At 38.0% G+C, this 25,435-nt stretch overlaps 1 protein-coding gene across 8 annotated transcripts in view; it reads left to right on the top strand.

The window, feature by feature from the left end:
• SATB1 (SATB homeobox 1) overlaps window positions 1-25,435 on the top strand; it is a 91,844-nt gene that overhangs the window by 41,616 nt on the left and 24,793 nt on the right. For all 8 annotated transcript variants that reach the window (XM_027639152.1, XM_027639156.1, XM_027639154.1 and 5 more), the window contains 4 exons: window positions 3,840-3,951; window positions 6,295-6,749; window positions 14,824-15,036; window positions 23,331-23,486. In XM_027639152.1, coding sequence (XP_027494953.1) covers window positions 3,840-3,951; window positions 6,295-6,749; window positions 14,824-15,036; window positions 23,331-23,486 — 936 coding nt within the window. The remainder of the gene's footprint in view (window positions 1-3,839; window positions 3,952-6,294; window positions 6,750-14,823; window positions 15,037-23,330; window positions 23,487-25,435) is intronic.

The following is a 25,435-nucleotide window of genomic DNA, read 5'->3' as shown; positions in this document are numbered from 1 at the left end:
AGTACCCCTTCATGAGGCATGAAAACAACCTTATTCTGCCCATATAAAAATAATTTTAAGGTTATTTAGGGGAAGTTTTGGGACTGTGGGGGTTAAAAGCTTTTTTGACTGGAAGCTGAGCAATCACTGATAACAGATTTTGCTGTGGTTGGTTGATTTGGCAGAAAAGCATGAACAGTTTTGGTTTAGATGATTGAATTAACCTGATTAACATTGTTTTTGTTGCCTTGCAAAAAGGACAACAGTATACTTTTAGCGATGATCGAACAGCACTTCACCTGGGTGAAGAGCAGTGTTAGAGGCAATGATTCAGAAATGCCTCCCTTGAAGCACCTGCAGCAGTGGCTGCAGCAATTAGCCAGCATGAAAGGCTCAGGTCCTCCCTGTGTCTGACAGGACACACCTTGCATTAGATCCTGGCACAATTCAAAAGGTGCTACTGTTTTATTGGGTTTTGTTTGATGGGCACATGAAAATATTTCTGATTGTGATTTATGATATTTCCCCAGGGAGTTCCCCAACTTCTTTGAGAAAAGATGGTGTCTGGTTTTCAAATCTCTGGTATTTAATCTTCCAGAGAAAATGGGATTTTGTTCAATCTACGCTGGGTGAACCTCAGCTGAACTTCAGAACAAATTCTACCCCTACCTCCACACAGTTGTTGGATGCCTAATTATAATTAACTTATTTGGCTAAAAAAAGAGCACTTGGGCTGCAGCAGATGGTATCATTCCAGAATAGTGGGATTTCTGTGAAGGTGGCACCATTTCAGATGAGATCTCCCGATTCTCAGAACAGGACTGCAAGTGATGTGGTTGGGGGGAGGGAGGATGGGAGAGGGGAAAGAGGGAAATTTGAGATCTTGAAGTCTTTCAATGATAAATTTCTAGGAGATAAGTTAAGACTGTGGATCTGTGACCAGTTTTTGCAGTCTATCAATTTTCTTTGCAACGTGTGAAAAAGAAATCTGATTATGAGTGATAAATGTGATGCATTTGAATATTTGTGTGATATATTTATATTCGTCATCCTTGTACGTGGAAGGCATCTGCCTCTGTGCCTCACAGATAAGGAGGATGTATGCAGTAGTACCTGAATATGATGTGCTTCAAATGCAATAATTTTGATTTTGATTATTGATAAGCCAGGACATGGGGAACTCCTCAAGCGTAATGACCCAGGTAATATGAAAAACATCAGTATGCCTCCAGTTTAGACTGTGGATCTCTGAAGACCACTAACTCATAGACTTAATCTTAACTTTCAGGCCATAAGCATACCAGACATGCATATATGTAGATTGACATTAAAATGTACTGTATTTCTACAGTAATAGGAAATTCTGTAGCGAAGTGCATCTCTCTGCACTGATGTGACTGCAGGTTTGATGACAATAAGTAAAGCAGAGAAACAATGAAATTCAGTGTTGTCAAGTTATTTTCTGAGTTAACAAGGTAGTAATATTTTATCTGGCTTGTAAAATTTTGCCTTCAGTGAATTAGTAAATAAATCATTGATTCCTCCTGATGAGGATTCTTAGCGTAGGTAATATCACTTGAATGTTTGCATGAAGTGTTCTTGAAGAAAATGCAGGATAATTTTCATTTTTAAATGTGTTTATAATGTCTGCCTTTTTTTTTTTTTAATCTACTTTGAAGAGCGGGGGCAATATCCCAATGTTAGCCATCAAAGCTTGAAATTCACATTGTGTCAAAGAAGTTAAAATTCCTAGCAGTATTACTTAAACAGACCAGTCCTCTATTTGGTTGTAAAGTAACTGCATTAAATTTATTCCTGAAGAAGCAGGGAGTTTGACAAACTGCCATGTCGTTTGTATATCATCTTTATAAAATGACGTGGAAGAGAGGACTAGGAAATCTAAGACAAACGTCTTTATCAATAATAGGTAATTTACTAAAATTATTACTAATATACATGTTTTCATGCTTACTAAAGTTAGTTGGGCAGGAGAAGACATCTGAAAGGGGCAAAGTAAAATGAGAGAAAAGCCACCTTAGAGTTTAAATGGCATCCACAAAATATTCATGAGCTGATATGGGATAGTGACCCATGACAGGTGCAGTTCCCCATTTTGCACATACCGACCTGCAGGTTTTGCATGTAGAGTACCTGTGCAGTCATATAATTTACCAGATCCACAGGACTTTTTAAATTATGCCTTATGTATCTTGTGCCCATGTTTAAGATGGTTTAATCTGTAAAAGAGCTTAAAAGATAATTTTGTACATATTAGACATTAATGATACTGCTATTATACTGGAAATTGAAATTGGATTCAGCTGGGCTTGGTTCAGGTCATTCAGGCTAGAGTTGCAGTAGTCTATTAAGATTTCACTCTCCTTTTATACCACTGACAAAAGGCTTCTAGCTAATTTCAGAAATGCCAGATTAATATCAAGAAATGGCAAGAATTTTGGTGATTCAGAGAAACATTAAAATAGCTGGCTGCTGAGTAGAGGGTATGTACATTCGGCATAAATAATACTGCCTCACTCTAGCAGTTCTGAGCCTCCACAAGTAGCTTGTTACTGAGTAATACCTTAGAAAATGGTTATAATGAACTTCACTAAGATCAATAATCAAGGTACATTTAGTCAGAAGCTGAACTAGCTTTATAAAAGAAGACTTATAGTAATATTTATTGCATTTTTACTCCAAACTCTTTCTTCCAGTGTTTATTGCAGTTTATGTAACAAAGGGTTGATGCTGTGCATCGATTTTGTGACAGTACAAATACATCTTAATGTTACATGCTCAGTAGTGAAGAAACATAATAATCATGGCTTTGTCTTCTTGACTGTCATTTTCGTGATACACTGGACAGTTCTTGTAGTTAAACGAAAAGTAACTACTTTCCATAGAAATTTAAAGGGTGACAAAGTTCAGTCTGTTGAAATTATATTTGCTAATTTTGTTGTTCAGACATCATATATTGAGTATAGTTTTCAAGTTGGAGCATTATCTCATTTTGCAAGGCTTAGTCTTAATTGATTTTGTAAAAGAATGTACTGGAACTGGAAGTTTTATGCATTGTAAATTCCACTGTTTTAAAATTGGTCAGAACTGAGCAGAAGGTAAATTTCTCACTGTAGCTATCTGATATCTTGAGAACCTTTGAGAAAAAAAAAATCTCTGTCATCCTTTGGTCTATTTTACAGCTAATATTCAGTTACAGAATTAGACATGACAATAAGCTTTTCATAAGCCTGTTTTTGCAAATCACTTAAAATACCCTGTTTAGGAAAAGCAAGGCTGGGTTCATTTTGGGTTGTTAGATACATATTTTATTCTGCTATAAACCCCTTTTTTTACCCTACCCATAAGTCATTCAGGTAAACTTTGATGCTACAGTTTCCTGTGGTTTGCTCTGTGATGAGTGGCACAGAGAGACTGGACATGTGTAACTTGGGTCATTGCTTGCATTTGTGAAGGCAGTGTAGAATATGTATGCCTGTAAACTTGTGTGGGTATGTGAAGGGTCGATCAAATTTCGAAGAAGGAATAGGATGAACAAAATTCACTTTCAAGATTAGCATCTTTCGTCCAGAGCACATTTCATTGCCAGAGCACGTTCTTGGTCAATAACTTTGTTCTTCCCATAGTACATCTGCTTTTTTTTTGCACCCATTTACAGTATACCTTGGTTTGTTTTCGTACTCAATTAATGAGTTTTTTAAAATGCTTTGGAAGATAGGATTAAAAATGCAATATGGTTCTCAAACTCTAAAAATACAATGGTTCAACAATTCAAATAATTTGTGCTTTGACTTGTACTGCTCTGTATTATAGATATTTTTTTTCTTCTCCCCTTTTCACAGAGTATGATTTCTTCCATTGTGAACAGCACTTACTATGCAAATGTCTCAGCAGCAAAATGTCAGGAATTTGGAAGGTGGTATAAACATTTCAAGAAGGCAAAAGATATGATGGGTAAGCAAAAAAAAAAAAATTGCCTTGATGGCGGTTACATACCATTATGTGTCACATTGAGGTCTGTCACAGTCATATAAGAAGCCAGTTCCCTTCACAATAAGTTTAAGATGCTTTTGATGAGTAGATGTAGAAAGTACATATATAGTGAAAGAATTCATTTAAATAAATATTTGCTATCGAAACAGCCAAGCTGACTTGGGTTGCCAGAGATGTAAAGCTGTCATTCTGTAAATTTAGAGATCTTCTACCACCCAGAATAATTGTTTAGAAAACCTGTTCCTGGAACTGTGACGAACTGATTTTTTAATGTATGTATTTTTTTCTTGCTCTGGTTAACGTATATTTAAAGAAACAGGTTTCTATAACTCTCACTACCTCCCAGCAAGAATGATATAATTTTATAAATTCGTATCTTTCTCTTAACTTTGGACCCTAATTTCCATTCATTTTAACAAATATTTGTTGTGACAATTGTTTGCTTGTTGTAGTAAGCACAAGTAAATTATCGGATAAAAAAATCTATCAGTGGGACATATTAATTCTGTGATACCTTTTCTCTTTCTTAAACCTGTTCACATAATTTTAAACACTTTATAGCAGAAAATTTTTAAATAGATTTCAACAGAATGGAGAAGGGGGGTCCTCAGTTTGGATTGACTTTTGAGTTTGACTTAGCTTTCAGTATTTGAAGCAAAGTCATTAATCTACCAAAACGGGTTCCTTGCCTTTTTATAGCTTAAGGCTATAATGAAGACAATGCATCACTTTTGTGATAATTGCTTGAATTACTATTCCGAGTGAATGGCCCACTTGGATTGGTCTCTACTTTCCACGAGTGAAAAAAGGCAACTTCTTTCCTTAATCTACTTCGTGCCTTCTGTGCAACACTAAAAGCCTTCTTCTGAGACCACCAAATTTGGTGGTAAGACTTCAGTTGGTTTCAGGTGGTCCATGTGTGAGGCACCAGAGTGCCTGCATGGGAGAGTGATCTTTCCACAGCAGCCTCTCCCACTTCCTTTGCAGCAGCACTCTTGCATGGCACAATCCCTGTAAAATTTTCCTTATGTGGCCTGCCAAGACAGGTTCACCATCCATTCATCTGGGGACAGTAAAGTCAGGGAATAGGAAACAAGTGTGTTTTTGTGTATTCCTGTGGAACCTAATGCTGGGGGGAGAGGCAGCACTGCCACCAAAGCCACCAGGGTGAGGAGTAACAGGGTCTCTGCTTGGGGACTGATCCAGGCTACGGAAAATAGAACTCTCTGCAGAACAACTGGTTTGTTTTTTATCTATTAAGTTTCTGCCCGTGATAGGACAGAGGAGGAAGACAGAGATGTGAGTGGCAATCCAGGTGCCGATTTCTTCATCCAGCTCTCATCCTTGTGGAGGAAAGGGTGGCCTTGTGCTGATGACTGTTAGTGAAGATCGTAATTACTATGAAAAGCTCAGACACTGCTTTAAAAAGAAAAACAACCCAAAAACCTTTACTGTTTAAGAAAAAAATCATATTTGAATTTTTAAATAAATCATATTTTCTTAAGGCTGTTTTCAGACCAGAGCTGCTAAAGCTCTAGAAGTGAGATAGTTTAAAATAAAAAAAATAACATATGTTGATAAAAAGGAAACTCCTTTATATCAGCCTAGAGTTATTTTAAATTGTTTAATCATGCACAAGAGGGGAACTGGAAGAACTCTTGTAGTTTAAGAAACTATGTTGTTAATTAAAAAGGAGGGTGTGTCAAGGCAGATGAGTTAATATAAGAAAAAATTCAACCATGTTGCAAGTCACTGAAAAAAAACATGCGTACATGGTTGCAAGATAAAGCAGCCCATCTGTGTAATTTACATAAATTATACTAGTTCCTAGCAGTCCCATACAATTGATGCAGCATCTAGAAATTAGCAGAGCCTGGGGAGGTCCGCACCTCACCCTGCTTGTTACAGATTTCCAGTGGCTGGGAACTGCAGATGTCGTGTCAGGGACATCATGGGAGGAACAAAAACAGTCACTGGGGGCTTCTATCTCTCTGGGTGGGGCATGCTTTCCCATAACAGTCCTCTTTACCCTGCACAGATGCACTTACTGTTTGCACTTACTGTTTGACCTACATCATCTGCAGCACACAGAGTGTTTTTTTGTCTCTTGTCTTTGCCCTATCTTTTTTAGGTTGCTGCCTTGTCCAAAGTCCCCTTTGTCCATCACTGTGGGATGCAGCAGCCCACTGGGTTGCATTGCGCCATTTTGTATTTGTTTCTTTTTATAGCATGTCTTGCAAGGACAATCAAGTTTGTGATTTTCAGTCTGATGTTGGCGTTTTCAATGTTTCTTTTCCACTGTAGTTGAGATGGATAGCCTTTCTGAACTATCCCAGCAAGGTGCCAACCATGTCAACTTCGGTCAGCAGCCAGTCCCAGGGAACACAGCCGAACAACCTCCATCTCCTGTTCAGCTTTCTCATGGTAGCCAGCCATCAGTTCGGACCCCACTTCCAAACCTGCACCCTGGACTTGTATCTACTCCCATTAGCCCTCAGCTGGTAAATCAGCAGCTGGTTATGGCCCAGTTGCTGAACCAGCAGTATGCAGTGAACAGACTTCTAGCCCAGCAGTCCTTAAACCAACAGTACTTGAACCACCCTCCTCCTGTCAGTAGATCCATGAACAAGCCGTTGGAGCAGCAGGTCTCAACAAACACAGAGGTGTCTTCCGAAATCTACCAGTGGGTCCGTGATGAACTGAAACGAGCAGGAATCTCACAGGCAGTATTTGCACGTGTGGCTTTTAACCGAACTCAGGTCAGTTGTCTTTTTTTTTTTTTTTTTTTAAAGTCTAAGAGTCCCTTTTTTCTCTCTGTCCAGCTAGTAATTGCCATCTTTAAGTCTCTCTCCTCATTTCTACCTTGTCGCTTAGTTCCTTTGAAGGAAACATGCTTCCTTGCAGGGCCATTGTCCCTGTTGATACAGTACCGAAATTTTCAGGGATTGGTTTGTGGAAATAGCCACTGTTTTTACAGAAACCCTTGTTTTTCTCCATAAACCATGTGATGGTTTATGACTAACTGAACCTTCCCTGGAAAGGAAATGAAAAGCTTTGTGCAGAACCATTCACAAAGTCACCCAACAGATTACCTTTTGTGCTGCAGTTGTACCCCTACTGACCACATACACAGGTGTACCGGAGATGATCTTTTATTAATGTTCACATTTGTTTTTAATATTTTCTAGTGAAAGTCTTAATAACATCTTTTCAGGCTTCTGAAAAGATTAAGAATCAAAAGCTTTATCTTTAGAGAATCTACTCTTTACATGTATTTCTGTAGTTTGTTGTAAAAACAGCAGTTGCTGAGCTTGCCACTGTCCACGTCAGAACATATACTTCAGCTCTTCAATGCAGAAAAAGCTAGCCTTAGCAAAGCTGATAAGTAACACTAAAATGTGTTATTTTTTACACCTGTTTTAGAAGCTAACCCTGTTATAATTTATTCTGCTCTATGAATTTAACTTAATGCCATGTTGCATGGAATTTAATCAACCAGAAATTATGGAAGAAATGTCAGTATATTCAATGCAAATAATAAGATCTCAACATTTTAGAAGTATGTTTTAACAGAAAATAAAATATTTTAATGGTGTTTTTTTTTTAATAGGAAATATGGTAAAAATACAGAGGTAAATTTGCTTTGGATTCCACATTTGTAAACGAAAACATGTATTTAGGGAACAATTTGTCCATTGCAGATTATAGTATAACAAAAAAATTGTAATTTGGGCTTCTGTTGAAACAGCTTTGTTTCTCCCTGCATAGCTTAGAGAATAAAAATTCCGTTTCAAATGCTCTGGTACCAGGTTTGAATCAGCATGTCATTTGTAATTGTTCTGAATTACTATTGCTTTAAAATTTTGCATACTCCTTTTGCTAAAAGAGAGTCATTGTGTGAATTCTCTGTAGAGCTCTCTGTTAGTGTGTCTTTCCTCTTAACAGCAGAGGAGCTTTTCAAGATCTGGGTCTCATACCAAATTTCATGAGATACATGAACTCATGCAAGGATTGCTTAAGTTAGGTCCAGGTAGTTTCAGTTGTTATATTTAAAATTAAGTGACATAGAGTCTTGTTTAATACAACGTTTAAAAATTTAAGTATTGATACTATAAAGTATTGAAGCAATAATTGTAGCTTCATGTTACAATGGTTTGCAGCTGCCATCTTACCTGGACAAAAAGCCAAGCAAGCAATTCAGGAAATAAAGTTTATTTTATATTTACTTCTCTCTCAGACTTGTCTAAAAGCACATTGTTTTCTCTCAACTTTCTTCCCCCTCTGAAGCAAATTTTTCGGTTGTTGTCAGCTAGTTTTGCATACAGCTTTTGGCATATCCTTTGTGCATGAGCGATACTCGTTACCTGAAATACAAGGATGGTTGATTCTGACTGGGCATTGAATTTATATGACACAGTATGAGAAGATGCTCTTTAGATGTGATGAATGCAACTGTAGAACTAGATTTCTAGTGCAAATACTGACTCTTTACTTTTGTATTTGTATTATTATTTGCACTAATATATATTAAAAATATATATTAGTGTGTATTTTTCTTACTACAAATGTTCTTAGATATTTGTTTAAAGTTCAATTCTTCCACAGATGTTGTGGTTAACTAGCTCGGTAAAAGGTGTTCAAAGTGACCCAAAACTGGGAGGAAACCCTGAAATGATATTTGAAAACAATTCCCTTGAAGAGATATGAAATAGATATAGATATGAAATAGATATATATATTTTGACAATTTTCAACCAAATCTACTTGAAAGAATACAGAATAGTATCCCTATAGCCTACAAATTGTGCTAGTTAATCAAGTTAGCATTTGCAGTTAGATACATAAGATTTTGCATTGTTTTTTATGTATTGTGGAAAATGTGATGAGCAAAAAGGAAAAATAGTAGGAGCCTAGACAGTATTAGTCTCAGTTTTGCCAAGAAATATCTCAGCATACTTTTCATATGAAGCAGAGCTCCACTGAAATAGGAGTTTGTTGTAGGCACATTTCACCTTTGCAAACCTTTTGCTAATTTTACCCACAGTGACAACTAATGTCCAAGGATAAACACAGGTACCAGCAATTCTTAGATGAAAACTGTTAGATTTGTTCTGTTTACTGTACTTCTGAACTCATCACAGCTTATTCCAGAATACATCACAGTTAGCTGCAATTAGGGCAGCACTTAAATAACTGATTCTATTTAGAAGTTATTTTCTAATATTGATGTAATATCTTGTCTTTTGTTTGTTTGTTTGTTTGGCTAGTGCAAGTGAAAATGCTTGTTTAAATTCATCTACTGTTTTCTGAGATAAAAAGCTAACTCAGGCTTACCACTGACATTTTTGAAACTATCATAAGTATATTTGAGCCATGTCCAGGGACCGGATCATGCCATCAGTTTCTAAAGGCATAAGAACTCACTGAAATTGGTTAGGAGTTTTGTGCAAGAAAGATCTGGTGTCAAGATACAGTCTCAGATGAGGGGAGAGATTTGCTTTCAGTGTAAAAGTTAAGGAAGGAAATGATCTATAAATTAAGAGTAGTTTAACTTAATGTTTAGGCAATAAAATGGACTTTGGTGAAATTAGCTGAAGATGTTCTCTTGTTTTTGCAGATTTATTATCTGTAACATGAATACAGAATTTGGTGGTGGTTTTTGGTGGGAAGGAGAATTCTACCAACTTAGTGTGGTAATTCAATACTTGGACCTAATTTTCAAGATTTTTTGATTTGGGGGCAAAAATGTTGACTGGAAATATTTCTACTTTTCCCCAGTCAAAGGAAAGAAATTAGTAAAAATAATTCTGAAAATTAGAGTGTCTATTAAAAAAATTATTATTATTTTCTATTTGTAAAGCAGAAAAAAACCCTTAGCCACGCTCTAGAAGTGCGTCCTTAAGAAAGAGAGGGCATGACTTTAATATCTTCTTGAATAATTTCCCCCAACTTTTAAGTTCCAAATGGTAATTTCAAAACTGAGTTTTTAGGAATATGTCTTGTCAACTTTAATTGAAGTCCAGATATTTATAACTTGGATGAAAATTCACCTCTTTACAGGCACAATAGAACAACTGTTATCGGAAGCAGAAAAAATTTTGAAGGGCGGAGCGCCTTTCCACAAGAGAAATTTCTCTGTACTCCTTCTAGGAAGGCTTCAGAGTACAGTCAGATCTGGAGTTTTGCTTGTCTGTCAGGAGTTGTGATTCCAGTTCACCGGATATAAAGAAATAGGTTGAATCCTGTTAGCACCTCTTTGCAGTGTACCGTGGAAAATTTTGTTGAGTCACAATTTGTGCTAGCAGATCTGAGTTTCACCCCAAGCAAGACTACCAAAGGGTCTCTCTGTTTGCCAGGGTAATTTTGGTAAATTATGTTTCAATTGTGAGTTCACTGAGTGAATAAACATGGTATTTTTTCTGGCTGGTATCAGTGCACTTTACAGACACCTCTGCTGTTTTGAAAGAGCAAATTCAGTATTTTCTTGTGCTTTGCTGGCCAGAAAATGGCATTGTTGTCAGTTTGCTGTCCTGGGTAGCCCTGAGCAGCTGTTGGGTGACAGTGACGATGCATTGGGGCAGACCCGCAAAGCATGGTGCAGCAGCCTCCCATCAGCAGAGAGGCTCTGCCTGCCCCTTTACATGTGCAATTAAACCGGGAGTTTCTCTGCTCTGTTTTGTTCTTAGAGCTGGAGCAAAGCACCAACATTTGCTGGGCTGAACCACCTTCAGCACCCTAAACAAATAAATAAACTCCTCTCCCATTTCTGTTTTGTGTTTGTAAACGTAAACATGAGTCAGGAAACGGAAGGCTTGAGTTCCCACAGCAAGTCTGACATTTGACTCGAAGGTGTAACTTAGCCTGGTGCATGGCAGGGTGACGAGTCCGCGCTGCGCGAGCAAGGAATTGTGTTAGTCATGGTTGTGGTTGGAACTATAACTGAAGGCTGCCTGTCTCAGTTTGTGTACACATTCAGCCGTAAGGTTTACTGTGTGAACTTGGGTGCTGTTGTATGAAGGTGATCTCTTGGCTCCATCTTCACAAAAGAAAGCTCTTTGCTTCTTTTGCCATGTCTGACTATTGTAATTTTTCTTCTCAGCAGTGGCAATATTTGATCTGAAGGTTTTTGAGTACTTCCCAGTGTTTCTGCTGGATAACTTTTATCTCTCCCTCCTTTCTACTTCAGCCCTATGTTCGTTTAAAATATCAGCTGCCAGGACACATTGCCTTTCATTCTTATATAATGCCTGTTCTCATATATGAAAACTTCTGTGAATTTAGGACTGTGCTCATGCTAATTCTGGGCAATTGCTATGTCAGAGGAGGATGCCTGGGTGCAGTAGACAGCTCCATGTAATTGTAAAACAAAATCTGAGTTTACACAAACCACCTTCTCAGGCACTGGTTTTTTTCCCTTCCCTTTTGTCTTTGGCACACTTCATTTTCCAGTAAAATGAAAAATGAAGATGGATTATTCAAAATTGATAACAGTAATGGACCATCATGTAATGTTTTATTGAATTTGAGTTCTGTAAATTATGTGGTAGAGAGAAATTTGCCTGCTTAAGTATAACAGAAATTGCCACTGTATTCATATAATTCTTCGTAGTGTAATTTAAGAAAAAGCACGCTATCCATATCACTATTGAATAAAAGGTAAAAGGTGCTATTACACTATCATGACAGCTCTCCTCTTGCTACTAAACGACATAGATAAATGTGTCTGCTTATAACTTACTTGGCAGGGATCCAGGCTTGTGGGTGGAGCTTGTGAATAATCTGCCACCTGGACATGGGATAGGAGCACCCTGCAACCTAGAGGGATAGCATTCAGGGATGTTCTGCATGTTTTGGGAAGGTTTGGGCAAATTGCATTTTTCTTCTGGGAGCTTTGAAGTTCTATCAGTCTGATAAAATCTATCTGAATCAGTGATTACGTTCAAAGAGGAGACAAACTGGGGGCCAGACAGGCAGTGTTTTTGTTCATATTGGCAAACACTTTAATTTATCTCCATTTTTAAAGAATTCGTAATGAGCTTTTGAAAGCCCTGATAATATTTATTGAACATTTTTGTGCCATTAGTAATGAATTATACTTGTAATAACATGTAAACTGTCTTTATTTTCTATGAAACCTGGGAACATTTTAAGAAAATACATTTCCAGTGCAAAAAGAATGCAAGGGAGGAACAGTGAGGAGGGCTCCGAGCCTAATGGTGTTTATAATCTCTATGCAAAACAGATTTAGTTTTTAAACAACTCGAGGTGCAATATGAGCAGATCACACCAAGACCAGTATCTTGGCAAACCGGTTCAAGCCTGGTAAATTGAACAGTAAATCTCTGCATATTAGCAGGGGTCAGGATGTGAGAGCTGACATTTTCTTTCTAGGATTTTTCCCATTGTACATTTTGTCTAACAACTTCTAGCCAAAGTGTTGTGTTCAAAAATTGAAGCAGTAGCAATAAAGTAATATTTGAAGCGGGCAAACTGTATGCTAAGACTTTGCTTGCAGCTGGTACTATATCTTGTTTTTCACGTTCTTTCCTCACATATTCTGATCTTTAGGTTCAGAGCCCTAGAAGTAAACTCTTCCTTGCCTTTTCCCAGCTCTTTCATCTACCCTCTTCTCTCCACATCTCTGTTCTCTGCCCTGCTCCCATCTCAGGTAAAGAGGCAGAGATGGGAGAAGGAGAAGGGAATGAATACTTATGGACATTTCTAATTACCAAAAGGTGTCCCACAGCAATGGAAATGCAAGAAAAAGACAAAAAAACCCATTTTCTTTATTTCCTTATTTCACTGAAGAGGGAAAAGTTATACAAGAAAACCAGCCTTTTTTACCTTTTTTAGCTGCCCACTATGTGACAAAGGCTTATACAAGCGAATATTTTCTATTATGAGCTAAAGTATTTTTCAAGGACATTTCCTGTGGCTGACAGTGGGCTTACTGTTTGTAAGGAGTCTTCCTTCCTGACAATGATCAGTCCACTTGAGTTTAGTTTTTCTTGACGCTTTTTTCCTGGTGAGGTTGTTTTAAGCTCTGTAGCAGTCAGAAACCATGGGTTTAGAACTACCCAAAAGGAGGTTGTAGGGATGTGGGTGTCTTCTCCCAAGGAACAAGTGACAGGATGAGAGAAAATGATCTCAAGTTGCAGCAGGGGAGGTTTAGATTGGATATTCGTAAAAATTTCTTTTCCAGAAGTGTTATCCATCATTGCAACAGGCTGACAGGGAAGTGGTAGAGTCACCGTCCCTGAAAGTATTTAGAAGATGTGTAAATGTGGTACTTAGGAACATGTTTTAGTGGTGGACTTGGCAGTAAAGGGCTAACGGATGGACACTATGATTTTAAAGGTCCTTTCCAACCTAAATTATTCTATTCTGTTCTCTACATCCTGTGCTCTGCAGACAGCTTTGCCATATCTCCATTTTGGTGTACTCAGACCTAGAAAAAAATGGTAGACACAAATTTACTTTCTGTATTTGCTAACAGGGAAATTTATTACTGTACCAATCATTAAGAAAAAATGTAAAACTTATATGTGACCCAAATGCCACTTTTGTCAGTAAGTCATTGTACCTTCTGCATATTTTCTGACTGGATACAACAGTGTTATTTCTTTAAATTCACATGCCTGTTCCATTGTTACAGTGGCGGTAAAAGCCTCCCATACTAATCCTCACCTTGTCCCAGCAAGCAACAGCATTTATTCTAAAAAGAAGTTCACATCTGCTTTTGCAAAAGTTAGTTTTCTTATCACTATCTTGTTACTCCAAGACAGTAGAGCATTTTTAAAAGGAGACATATTTAAAAGGAGAATTTGGCAGGGAGGGTGGATTTCAAGAACCTGTTGACATTGAAGTTGCAGTTGCGCTCACAGTTTCATAAATATTTCATCTTTTAGAGGAATTAGGTGTCCCAGACCACCAGGCCTGCTCCATTGCTGCAAGCCGAGATGAAATAATTGTGTAGAAAACCTGGTGTGGTGTGTACAAGCTGCTGACAGCATGCTATCCTCTGCAGCCTACCCACTTCAGGCTTGCTGCTGCCGATGCCTTGTATACAGTTTTCTTTTCATTTCCCAGTGTCATTGCTGGGCTCTGATGGTAAATGGACTTAGGAAATGAGACCTGCACAGCAGGTTCTCAAATAAACATCCCAGGCGATGGACTGAGTGAGGATTAGGGTTGTCCTGATGAGGGGAGGGGAAGGTGCAAGAAGGAGGAAGGGGAGGGCATCCAACAGTGAGTTTCCTCACTTGTTGCTAAACTCCAATATACAGTTCTTAGAAAGAAATACTGACTTCAAAAACATGGCCCTGAGTCAGTTAAGCAGTACTTTAGGAATGTTGCTAGTTTATCATCTCAGATAAGTTATGAAATATCACTTCCTTTTAAAGAGCTGTATAAGTTGCTAGAAATGTGGAAAGGCTTTTTTTTTTAGGTTAGTTATGCATTTTGTCTGTTAAGCCTGAGAACACCCCAGTGTATTTCACTTATTCTTAACATCTCGTGATTGTCTGTCGACTGTGAAAGATTTCATGGCAAGTTAAGCCAGTAAAAGGAAGGAGACCTATTAGGCAGATTCAGTTTATGTTGTATGTAAAACAGGTACTTAATAAAATTAAGGGTACAATTGAGGCTCTTCTCTGCTACCTAAAATGCCATTAATACTTCCTATGTGGAGCAAACAGTGCATTTGCTGCTCTTCTTCTCAGCCCAGCAGTAAGAAGAACAAGGACTGATAAGCAGTGACTTTGCAGGGCACAGTTTTACAGGAGCTCACCTGGGCTAACTCTCGAGCCTATTTTTTTTCTTCCCTCCCTACAGGGCTTGCTCTCAGAAATCCTCCGAAAGGAAGAGGATCCCAAGACTGCCTCGCAGTCCTTACTGGTAAACCTTCGGGCTATGCAGAACTTCTTGCAGCTGCCAGAAGCAGAACGGGATCGAATTTACCAGGACGAAAGGGAAAGGAGCTTGAACGCAGCCTCTGCAATGGGCCCCGCACCTCTCATAAGCACACCACCCAGCCGGCCTCCACAAGTAAACTGCTCTCTCTGTTTTTGAGATTTGCTCGTTGTGTTTTCACACTGTCCTGCTGTGTGATACATTTTTTACAAAAAAAGAAAGCTTTTACTATTGCATTTTTTTAAACACTCATAGTGTCATTATTTGCAGTGCATACTACAAATTAAGTTTAAGAAATATAATGGGTGATAGTAGCAGTAATTTTTACCTGTTTTCTACTTTTAAGATAAATTCTGTCCTTTATGATCCCTATAGAATTTTTTTTCTTATTTTGTTGAGATAAGAGGTTTGCTGGGCCTGAAAGATGGTGGCTTTTAGCTGTCATCTTTTCCTACAATTCTCAGGTTCCTAATGTTAGAGGTTCAGATAGGGATTTTGAGGGATTTGGACCACTAAACTGAGAGGGAAAGAAAGCAGAAGTATAAGTACATTGTAGTGCCTTAAAAATTATTTTCCAGAAATCAAACAGGTAAAATGGAAGTGATGTGGAAAAGAAGACTCCATCCCAAAATGCTAGGCAGGCTTTCACCAGGTTGAGCTGCTGACAACTGGGTAACATAACAGACTTGCTATATTGCTCACTCTGAAAGATTTGGATATGTTCATTAAAGCTTCATTTAGTATATATTCAAATGAAACTCCTATTGATTTCTGTAAAATCTATTTTATTTAATTCTGCAGAAATTATAAAGTTTGGTAGAGTGACATCCAGAAATTTAGTGGTGTAGTCCTTGTGTCTATGGAGGAAACTCTGATGCTTGTTTTAAGGTACATGGTAAATACATGTGTGAGCCATAGGAATGCACAGGATTTCCTCAAAGAAGAAATGTGGTTGTGAGTTAAACACTCCAAAAACTGTATCTTTTCTGAAATATTCTACATTGCTGTGGCTCAAAGGTGTACCTATACAAGGAAAAAATCTGATCTGCAGATATGTGGGCATCGTGCTTTATACACAGTCCAGATTTACTATACAAAGCAAGGCTTTGGGATTGTGGGAATTTTGTGATGGTTGAGTATATAAACAGCAGGTTTTCATTAACCAGTCATAGGCTTGTGACTATGACTATGTTCCATACCCATTCTGAATGCTATAAATTTCTCGAGATTATTTTTCTAATTTTCCTGCAGCTAATGGATGCTAAGGACCACACTAAAGTAACGAATAACAAAATTGTAGAATGGAGAACAGAAGATCACCTTGACCTGCTGCAGTACTTTTCACAAGAAGAGAAAAAAATTTTAGCGGAAAGAACAGACTGTGCTAATGGTGTAGTTTTGTTATCATTAACTGAGTTTAGTCTGTAAAATCCACTATAGATATTCTTCAAGACAAGAATCTATTTACATAGTAATGCTTCAGTGGAAGATAGTTAAATAGAGATAACTGTGTTTAAAATAATATTTGAGTTTGTTTTAATATCTGTACCTGCTCCCACAGCCCAGGTAATTCAGAGCAAAGGCTAACCCTGCTTCTTAACTTATCTCTTTCTGCCAAGGTAATGTCTCACTCTGTCTCAAGTGGTCTTGGGCAATTTCACAGCTAAAGAACAGAGTTAATTACAGGACCTTCCAGAAGGATGTCAAGTCAGAGGTAGTCCTTGTATTGGTTTTAATTCACACTTTAAACTGTATAAATCCCTGGCAGCCAGAAAGAAAGTGAGACTTAGGGGTTTTCTTAACTGACAAAACATACTGTAAGTCCAGATTTGGGGGGTGGGGTGGGTGGGGGTGGATATCTGTCTCTACTATGATCTTGTTCATAATTACATTTCATTTTTTTTTAGTGTGAGTCAGGAGTATAGTTAACCTAATTGCGACAGTTCAAAGTGGAAACAGCATAGGTTTTTGTTTTAATCCTTTTCAGATGGAAAGCAAGTTAACAAGGAAACCTGATAGACTAATACTTGAGGTCTAGAGAACAAAGCAGTTATTTTTCCAATTTTTTTTACTATTCTCTGTCATTCAGCAAAACATATTCACTTGCCCTAGCAAATGGAGTGAGAATGTAGAAATCTCTCAGCTGGGATTCTCTATGACGTTTTTACATGTTTCCGGAATTACCCACCTATAAACATCCAAAGCACTTTCCACCTGCTGCTAAGTGTTCAGAGTCCTGAGCTTGAAAATTGGGATATCTATGTTCGTAGCATAACTACAATACTTAATGCTAAAAATAATAATGAAATTATCCTAGTTGTAACACTGGCAAGTATGACTTTACAAATCACCGCAGAAATAAATTATAGTCAGGATACTGCAAAATTATTAATGCAAGCTACTACTCTGATGACTCCCACAAAATGTCCACAGTTTATTGAATATTTGATACTAAGGGAATAAAACAACTAGCATCCTTACTACTAAATTTATTACAAGCAATTATTTAAAGTTCACTGTGCAGGAATACAGCATAATATTTTTCCAGCTTGGTTGTGAGCTTCTTGGATAACCATTGAAAGAGAAAACAGACCGTTTATCCTGACAACAGAATTTACGCAAGAGCCAACATATTTAATATTAAATCTTTAGACCAGTGTAATATTTGAAACAATTAAACTATGAAACCATGAAAAATGGGAGCTAATATGCCACACATGAAGGTTTATTTTGCAATTGCAAGTTATCAGTTTCGGAAGGATGTGAAAATAAACATCCTGAAAAGGATCTATTTTGCATTTTTGTGTTGCCAACTGGTGGCCAGACAGTAGAGCAGACTTAACCATTTAGCAGCTGAGCTTGTTCTCTGTAAATTTTGCATACTGTTGTATGCAGAAAGTGTGACCTTGGAGGTCTGATTGGATAGTAGGAACCCACCAAGCATAAAACCCTAGTGCCTGAGTTAGAACAAACTGTGCTGAATTTATCTCATTTTTACAGCATTCTTACTAGTTGCTACTTGAGCTAATGTATCTGGATTGTTTCCAGTTCTTTTTTGAAATCCTTTAAGAAGCTCTTTGTCCCCCTTACTTCTCCCTTTCTCTCTGACTTAAACAAAATGCAAAATCTTACTTTTTTTTTTTAATTGGAATCATTAGCCTGCAATGCATGAGCTTTTGGTCTGCGTGTATAGCCCTCTAAGCTGGTCAAGTTGTAAAAGTCTGCTACTGTGTTCCACACTGGTGGACTGAGCACAAAGAGACAGTGTACACAAGAATTTTTCCCTTGGACATTGTTCGTCTTGCCACTCCAGGGGTCAGAAGCCTGTCTGCCAGGCTCTTTCCTGGGGTACTGGAGTTTATAAGTATTAGCATCTCCATCAGGTGGGTACTGCATGGAGACATAGTTTAACCTCTGCTAGAAGGAGGGAAAAAGGTCGTTTCACGTTCTACTTCTTTTATTAATTTCCCCCCACTCTTCAACATCTTTGTCTTGCAGATCACCCCACAGAGGTCGTTTTGAGATATTCCTTGATCAAGTTCAGAGGATGAATCTATTGCATGCTACATAGGAATGAGAGGATCCGGGGATGCTTTAGAGGATGCTGAGTTGCTAGGGATGGTGGTTTTGTCCCATCAGGGCAGTTTGGGATGTGGGGGGAAGAGGACTCCCTCCTTCTCAGTATGAATTGTTAGGGAGAATGGAGTCAGGTGGCCAATTTACATATTTTGTTTTCCAAAGTATTCTGCTTAAAGCTTTTTAGCCTGCTGTTATGAACACTTCCTTCTCAGGACAAGTAATCTCCATTTCAACAGAGCTGAGGAAGAAATCCTTCTTGCCACCCATATTCCAAAAAGAAAATTTGTGTTAACTGTTGGGGCCCATCATCATCCTATGTAAAAACAGAGTATATGTAATGTCAAGAGCAGAATATAATTTCAACAAGACAATGTTTTAAGACGTATCCGCAAATCTTACATGAGTCATGGTTCTAGGTACTCATTGACAAAAACCTTCATCTCATAAATATAATCCTGACCTCCCTCTGACTCCAGATAAATTACAGTTCCTTCATGCTAAAGCAATTTCAGCTTGAGTCTCAGAGATAGGATGTCACTCTTGAAAGACTGGTCTCAAGGAGGACACTGCTTTGAGTTGTTTGAGGACCAATGAACCTCCATTGCAAGGAACTCTCTTGCACCAGCTTCCATGAAACTTGAAGGTGGAACCCTGGAGTTTAAACACATGCCATATGTCAGCACCAGCAAAATTTTTATTTTTAAGGTGCCAAAATTTGAGATTTAGGTTGATAGTCTTTGTGGCAAGTTCCATTCTAACGAAAGTAAAAATGAACGAAATAATAAATACAACCATCTCCTCCCACCCCCGCAAAAACCACCATGGAGGAGAGTTAATGGAAACCCTGACACTTAACTATAACTGCACTTCCAGGCGCCACTGTAATAATGGAGTAGTAAACCTTGTTCTGATAAAAGCTGTTCTGAAAGCAACAGCATTTATTGTACCTCCTCTGCTATTTGCAGAGCAGAACTGAAAAGTAGTTTGTTTTGCCTGGAATGAACTACTTTATGAATTTTAATGTACGATGTAATATTAAAAGCTAAACCAGGATTAAAGAAGATTTTTGTTCCCAAGCTAAAACAGTACTTATGAGAATGTGTTATATAAGATTTTTTTGTTTCAGTTTCAATGGGGAAGGAATGAGCTTCCATGTTTGTGAAAACCTCTTCGTATTGGTTATTTCTTCTATAAAAACCTGTCCTTTTTTTTTTTTAGGAAAAATTAATTAATCCAGAATTTTTTGCTACTGTGATCAGTACTTATTTGATGACAGGACATATCTGGGCTGGCCAAGAGGGGATGGATGTGTTAATTTTTTCAGGTATTTTTAGAAGACTAAATTGATTGGTGATAGGAAGATGGCTAAATGAATTTTTGATTCTCAGTGTGTTACATTTGTAAAATAATGCTCCTCTGTTCAGTTAGTATTTGCAAAGTTTAGTTACTGTAAAAAAAAAATTAGCTGATCTATGGTTTCTTTCCTAAACAGAAAATGTGGCTGTAAGTGTGGGTGGGGTGGGAGGTTGTGTTTAAGAGTGGATGAGATGAGAGATTATGTTTTGTTTTGCTTTTCTCTCCAAAATGAATACTTTTTCCACCTCCTCTCCAAAGTCCTGAAGTGGCATCGTTGAGGGCTTTTTTGTTTTCTGTTGGGTTTTTTTGAGGAGGAGGTTGTTTTTTCAACCGAGCTTCAAACAGCCTCTGTCTTGAACTCAATTCTAAATTCAACACAACAGCCTAGATGCTTGCTTATGTATAAATTATGAAACAGTTTTATGTATGGATATTCTCCAAGAGGTTAATTAGCATTATTACATGGAATTCATCAGACCAGAGCAGACCAATAGTCCATCTAGTCCAGCCAGAGTCTATACCTGATCCTTGAAGAGAAATTATTAAGAGGCAGGGGAAGAATTTTTATACTTGGCCAATGATGTAAATTGGAGAGGAAGAGGGTATGGCTGTGAACCACAACTCTTGATAATCCCCAAACCCATCATTTTATAACTTTAAGACTTTTATTCTTCGGAAGATCTTTGGGCTAATATGGCTTTTTGATGCAAATACAACTGTTTTCTGAATGCAGTTAGGGTTTCCTAATTAAATACCAACAGAAGGCAATAGGAGTTTGTTTTAACTTCAGTGACATATTAGATGCTGTTGAATTCATTGTACCTGTATAAAGATAGATGTGATTTGTGAACCAGACTGAGGATTTGCAGTAGTTCCCCTGGGTTAAATGCATATCCGTATTAAATTGGACATTGAGAAGTGTGGACCAAGATGCATAGTTTAAATTATGTCTCCAGCGCGGTGTGTGATGTTTTTTGATGATCTGGGTGTTCAGAGCTCAGTTAAGTGGTCTATGAAGTACTACTGCAATGTGAAGCTGCCTTTTGAAGCTGAGTAGCAATCAAAAAGGTAGTGTGCTTATAGAAGAGAGACATTTGTTCAGGATCACAAGAGCAAAGTGTTTCCTTCCCAAAAGACTTGTGTATGCGAGCTGAATACCTTCATCTTCTTATCTTCCCATTGGGTCATTCAAAGACTAGTTACAAGTTAAAATTATTTTTTTGGGGAAGGGCTGAAATCTGTTTGTCAAAATTTAAACTTGAGGTCCAAGAAGGCATGTTAACAAAGCCATCACTTTTTCATTCTCTAATTTAGCTTAACCTGATTTTTACATGCACGCAGAGAGGTCTGTTTCTAGTTGCGTGTTTAACATCCCCATTGGTTGTCAGTTATCTTTTGGCAAGTCACTCTCATCTAAAGGTTATAAATTTGCCACTGATTTTGTATTTTTAAATGATTTCACTGTATGATGCTCAGGAGATGCACCTGCTCTTGCGGCTCCATAACGATTTGCCCAGTGTGAGCTGTGCCTTTTCCTGCTCTGCAGTGGGAAGGAGAGAGTTTTGTGCTGCTGCTCCTCATGATGCCCACTGCCTCAAATGTTTCTAAACAGCCATTGGCCCAGGCTTGGCCATCCTCTGCTGCAGTGTTGCTGGTAAAATGTCACACTGCAGAAAAGGGCATGGCTGCAAAGTACCAGTTGTTTTCAGATGAAAGCAAATCATATGATTAAAGTGTATGCCACGTTATGGGGGTTTTCTTCATTTCCCTTTTTATTTAGGACCCCTGTTTTCAGATCCCAAAAAGCGCTAATGCCTGCCAGAATGGAGGCAAGGAGAAATGCTTGTAGACACCTTGTGTTCTTGCTGGAGTATTACCCCTTGCAGTTAATGGGCTTATGTTAGCGCAGCTCCTGAACAGTCTGATAGACAAATCGGGCTCGGCAAAAGTGGCATGCACTCCCAGTTTCTGGGCTAGATTATTTTGTCTTAAAAGCACTATGGAGGATAGCTAACACAAATTGAGCACGGCACTTCTAGGAAAAAATGGGCTCCTGATTTGCCTAAGTATGTCTCTCACTCAAACCCTTTGACTCTCGTATCGTGAGACCTGTGACATATGAAAGCTCATAGAGAGTGAGATTAGAAAATGAATTATCATGTTGTCATGATTTCCCTTTGAACCTCAAGGGACTTCAGAGCACAGGAAGATGCTGACTTGCACTGGATCAAACTGATAGTGAAAGTGTGGGTTTAGACATGTACTTAAGAGTAGGCTGAATCATCTTCTGGAAATGCCAGGCTCTGTCCATTAGATTTAGAGTTAGGCTAAATGACTGTCTTAAACTAGATGTGTAACTTTTGAATAACTAAATTAATTCAGTTCTCAATGACCTCAGTATGAATCAGTAGGTTTGAATTGAAATGTAAAGGTTTGATTTTGCATTGTCACCTTCTAGGTTCTTGGCAGGAATCCAGTTTTTCCTTTTGTTTGGTCCACTTTAGGATTAGTGGTTTATTAGGTTCACTAATCCTGGGCAAGCATTAGAAGAGTAACTGCTAAAGACAGACGTTATCCTTAACTACTGAGAATATTGTAGGATAAGCTGAGTACCTGCTGATTTTTTGTACCTCTCAACTGATATTGCAGAAACTGCACTCTAACCTTGGTGGGATGATGCTTGGTGTTGAAACATCACTTTCATCATTTCCAGAGGAGGAAGGAAAGGATAGTCTCCTGCACGTCATGTCACTACTAATGTATTTTTTTGTTGTTTTCCTTAATGCTGCAGATGCAGCATAGAGGTGGTACCGTAATCATTCTGTCTTGTTTACGTGTGTTTGGTGTTTATTTAACCTGGACTGCAAGAAGAATAAATATTTGATGTATGTAAGTGAAATACAACTAGAATCAATAGTTTTAACAAAGTTTTATCTTGGTTTCATGAAAGAGTGGTTAAAGTATTGCATTATTCTAAATTACCTCTTTCTTAAAAACAGCTTAAGAACCAAACTGATAAGATATATTTTTCAAAGTTCAGTCTAAAGCCACAACTTTTCAACATTATCATGCATTTGAGTGTACTGGACATAAGATGAATCAAGATATATCTCTCAGGTTTCTATTTCATTAGAGATTCTTTTATGTTGCATTCACAATTTTTATTTTATTTGCGTGGGGCAAAGAAATCATGTAAAGTTTAAAAAGTCTCTACAATTCTGTTTGACAAGTTTCCACCTAATTTGTTTTGTGGCACTGAAATTCGCAGTGGTCACTTAGTGATAGTTCATATTTCAGATGCACTCACCCGTTACAATGTGCTGAATTTTCTTGTTTCCCAGTTGCTTGAACATACAATTTTTTAGTCTCTGAAAAGCTGAAAGAATATCAGAGAAAGATTGAATAAAAGGGATAACATGCAAAGAGGAACTACTTGGGGAGGGAAAGAGAGGAAAATAACTTTTTCATAATGAAAAATGTCTCATATTTTCTAGGTCAAAACTGCTACTATTGCTACAGAGAGGAATGGAAAACCAGAAAACAATTCCATGAACATTAATGCTTCCATTTATGATGAGATTCAGCAGGAAATGAAGAGAGCTAAGGTGTCTCAAGCACTGTTTGCAAAGGTTGCGGCAACCAAAAGCCAGGTAAAACTCCCAGGATGTAAAGAACTCTGTGTCCTGTGCAATTATTCCCCCTGCCCCAGTTTTGATCTATTTTTGCGTGAGTTAAAGTGAGTGGCCAGGTCAGCATATCAGCCCAATACAGCAACCTGGAGCTCCTTGCTGAGTCCGGAGGTAACATCTGGTCCCCCTGGACCAGCAGAGTTGCGAAGCGGCCTCCCGAGATGACTCACTCCCTTTTCCCCACCAGCCAGACACCTTCCCTGTGCACCCATGGGTCTTGGTGCGGCTCAGATGGCATCAGGTTGATGAGTTCTTAACTGGTGTGTACGTGGCAAAAGCTTTGGGCAAGGTCTGTGTATTGCTGCCAAATGCATCTCAAGGCTTTGGTATTTTGCAATTACATGTGCTGCAGTGAGTTCCTAGGGTTCTGGTTTTTTGTGAAAATATTTAGTCAGACCCACTGGTGAGGCTGTGCATGGAAGGTGGACAGCACTGTCCATGTCAACCCCCCCCCCCCCAAAAAAACCCTCAACAAATTACAGTTATACAAGTTATATCTGAGAAAACATGTATAGTCTTTGTGGAATATGATGTCTGCTTGGTTATTGCGTGTGTGCATACATATATATTGCATATTCAGTTTTAAGCCTTTCTTGTGTGGTTTCCTATTCTGTTTTCTTCAGATTAAGAGTTTCTGTCAAGTTTAGTGGCAAGAGGGAAATCAGCAAGCACTGTTTGGGTGTGATTATCATAAGTGACATGTCTTCTGAGAAAGATCACTGAAGTATGCAAAAGCATTGATTTAAGTGAGAATGTACTCAAGAAGTAAAGGAAAAACATACAGAAAAATGGGAAAGACTAGAACCATGTTTAGACCAAAACTTAAAGAAATGGCAAAGGCACTAATGTTGAATTTTCACATTAGATTAAGTGTTAAGTCCACTTAATCCACTACTCCTTTACTTTTCTAAAATTGTTTCATAGAAAATTTCAGCATCTTCCAGGAAAAGCTGATGATGCTCAGTTAGACCATAGTTTCTTAGGCCGTCAACATTTTAATGCTGGTTTTCTTTTTAACAAGCCTTTAATGTTTGACTTCTGCATTGTTCACATTTTGGAATTCACTTCATTGTACGGAAAGGATGTTGTCTCTTAAGTTATATGGTGTAAGGAGCATTTAAAGGGATATTTTGGAAATGTTATATCAAAATGATTAAACTCAAGCTGCGGACTGTAAAAATTATAGCTTTATAGGCCACATGCCTGCCTACCCTTCAATCACTGTCAAAGTGATAATTTCAACAATAATATGTTTCTTTTATTGTGGGATTCTAAACACCAAGTGCTGTTTAAACATTAAACTGAATTGTTTATGTTAGTGCTGTATTCAGTGTGTCATACATCAGGCCACTATAATCTCCCATGGAATGTAAAAATTCTGTCATGAATCATGGCTTGTATATTGGAAATTACTGTAATTTTGATTGGAAATTACAGAGCTCTTGAAATGTTTCTAATTATGATAGAATGTTGCAGCAACTTCCAACCTGTGTGCTCCTCAGATGTCTTTATTTACATGTCAAGACTTGGGGTTAGAGAACTGTCCGTTTTCTGCACCTTCCCCTTTCCACTGCAGTTCTCTGCAAAGCTAAGGTATGAAGCCAACCTGTCAGCCCGCATAATTTTGTTGTGATCTGGTTTGTGTGATAGTATGTTTATTTAAGTGCAAAGCCTTAAAATTTCGAGGTGGGACAGCTCTTCCAATGCTGACCTTAAAAGGGACACGTAATCGAAGTGAAGTCCAAAAGCTTCCAGAGGATGTAGTATAGGCTTATTTGAGCACTAGTATAACATTTAGATTCTTGAACAAACTTTGCTACCAAGTATAGAAAACAACACCAAACATGTAGTTCTTTTCCCTTTTACTATAGTGATTAAACTCATATTGCCAGAGGTTATTTTTCTCCCCA

The sequence above is a fragment of the Corapipo altera genome, unplaced genomic scaffold, assembly GCF_003945725.1.
Source record: "Corapipo altera isolate COAL_440 unplaced genomic scaffold, ASM394572v1 44, whole genome shotgun sequence".
Lineage (NCBI taxonomy): Eukaryota > Metazoa > Chordata > Aves > Passeriformes > Pipridae > Corapipo > Corapipo altera.
This window is presented reverse-complemented; position numbering and strand designations above follow the sequence as displayed.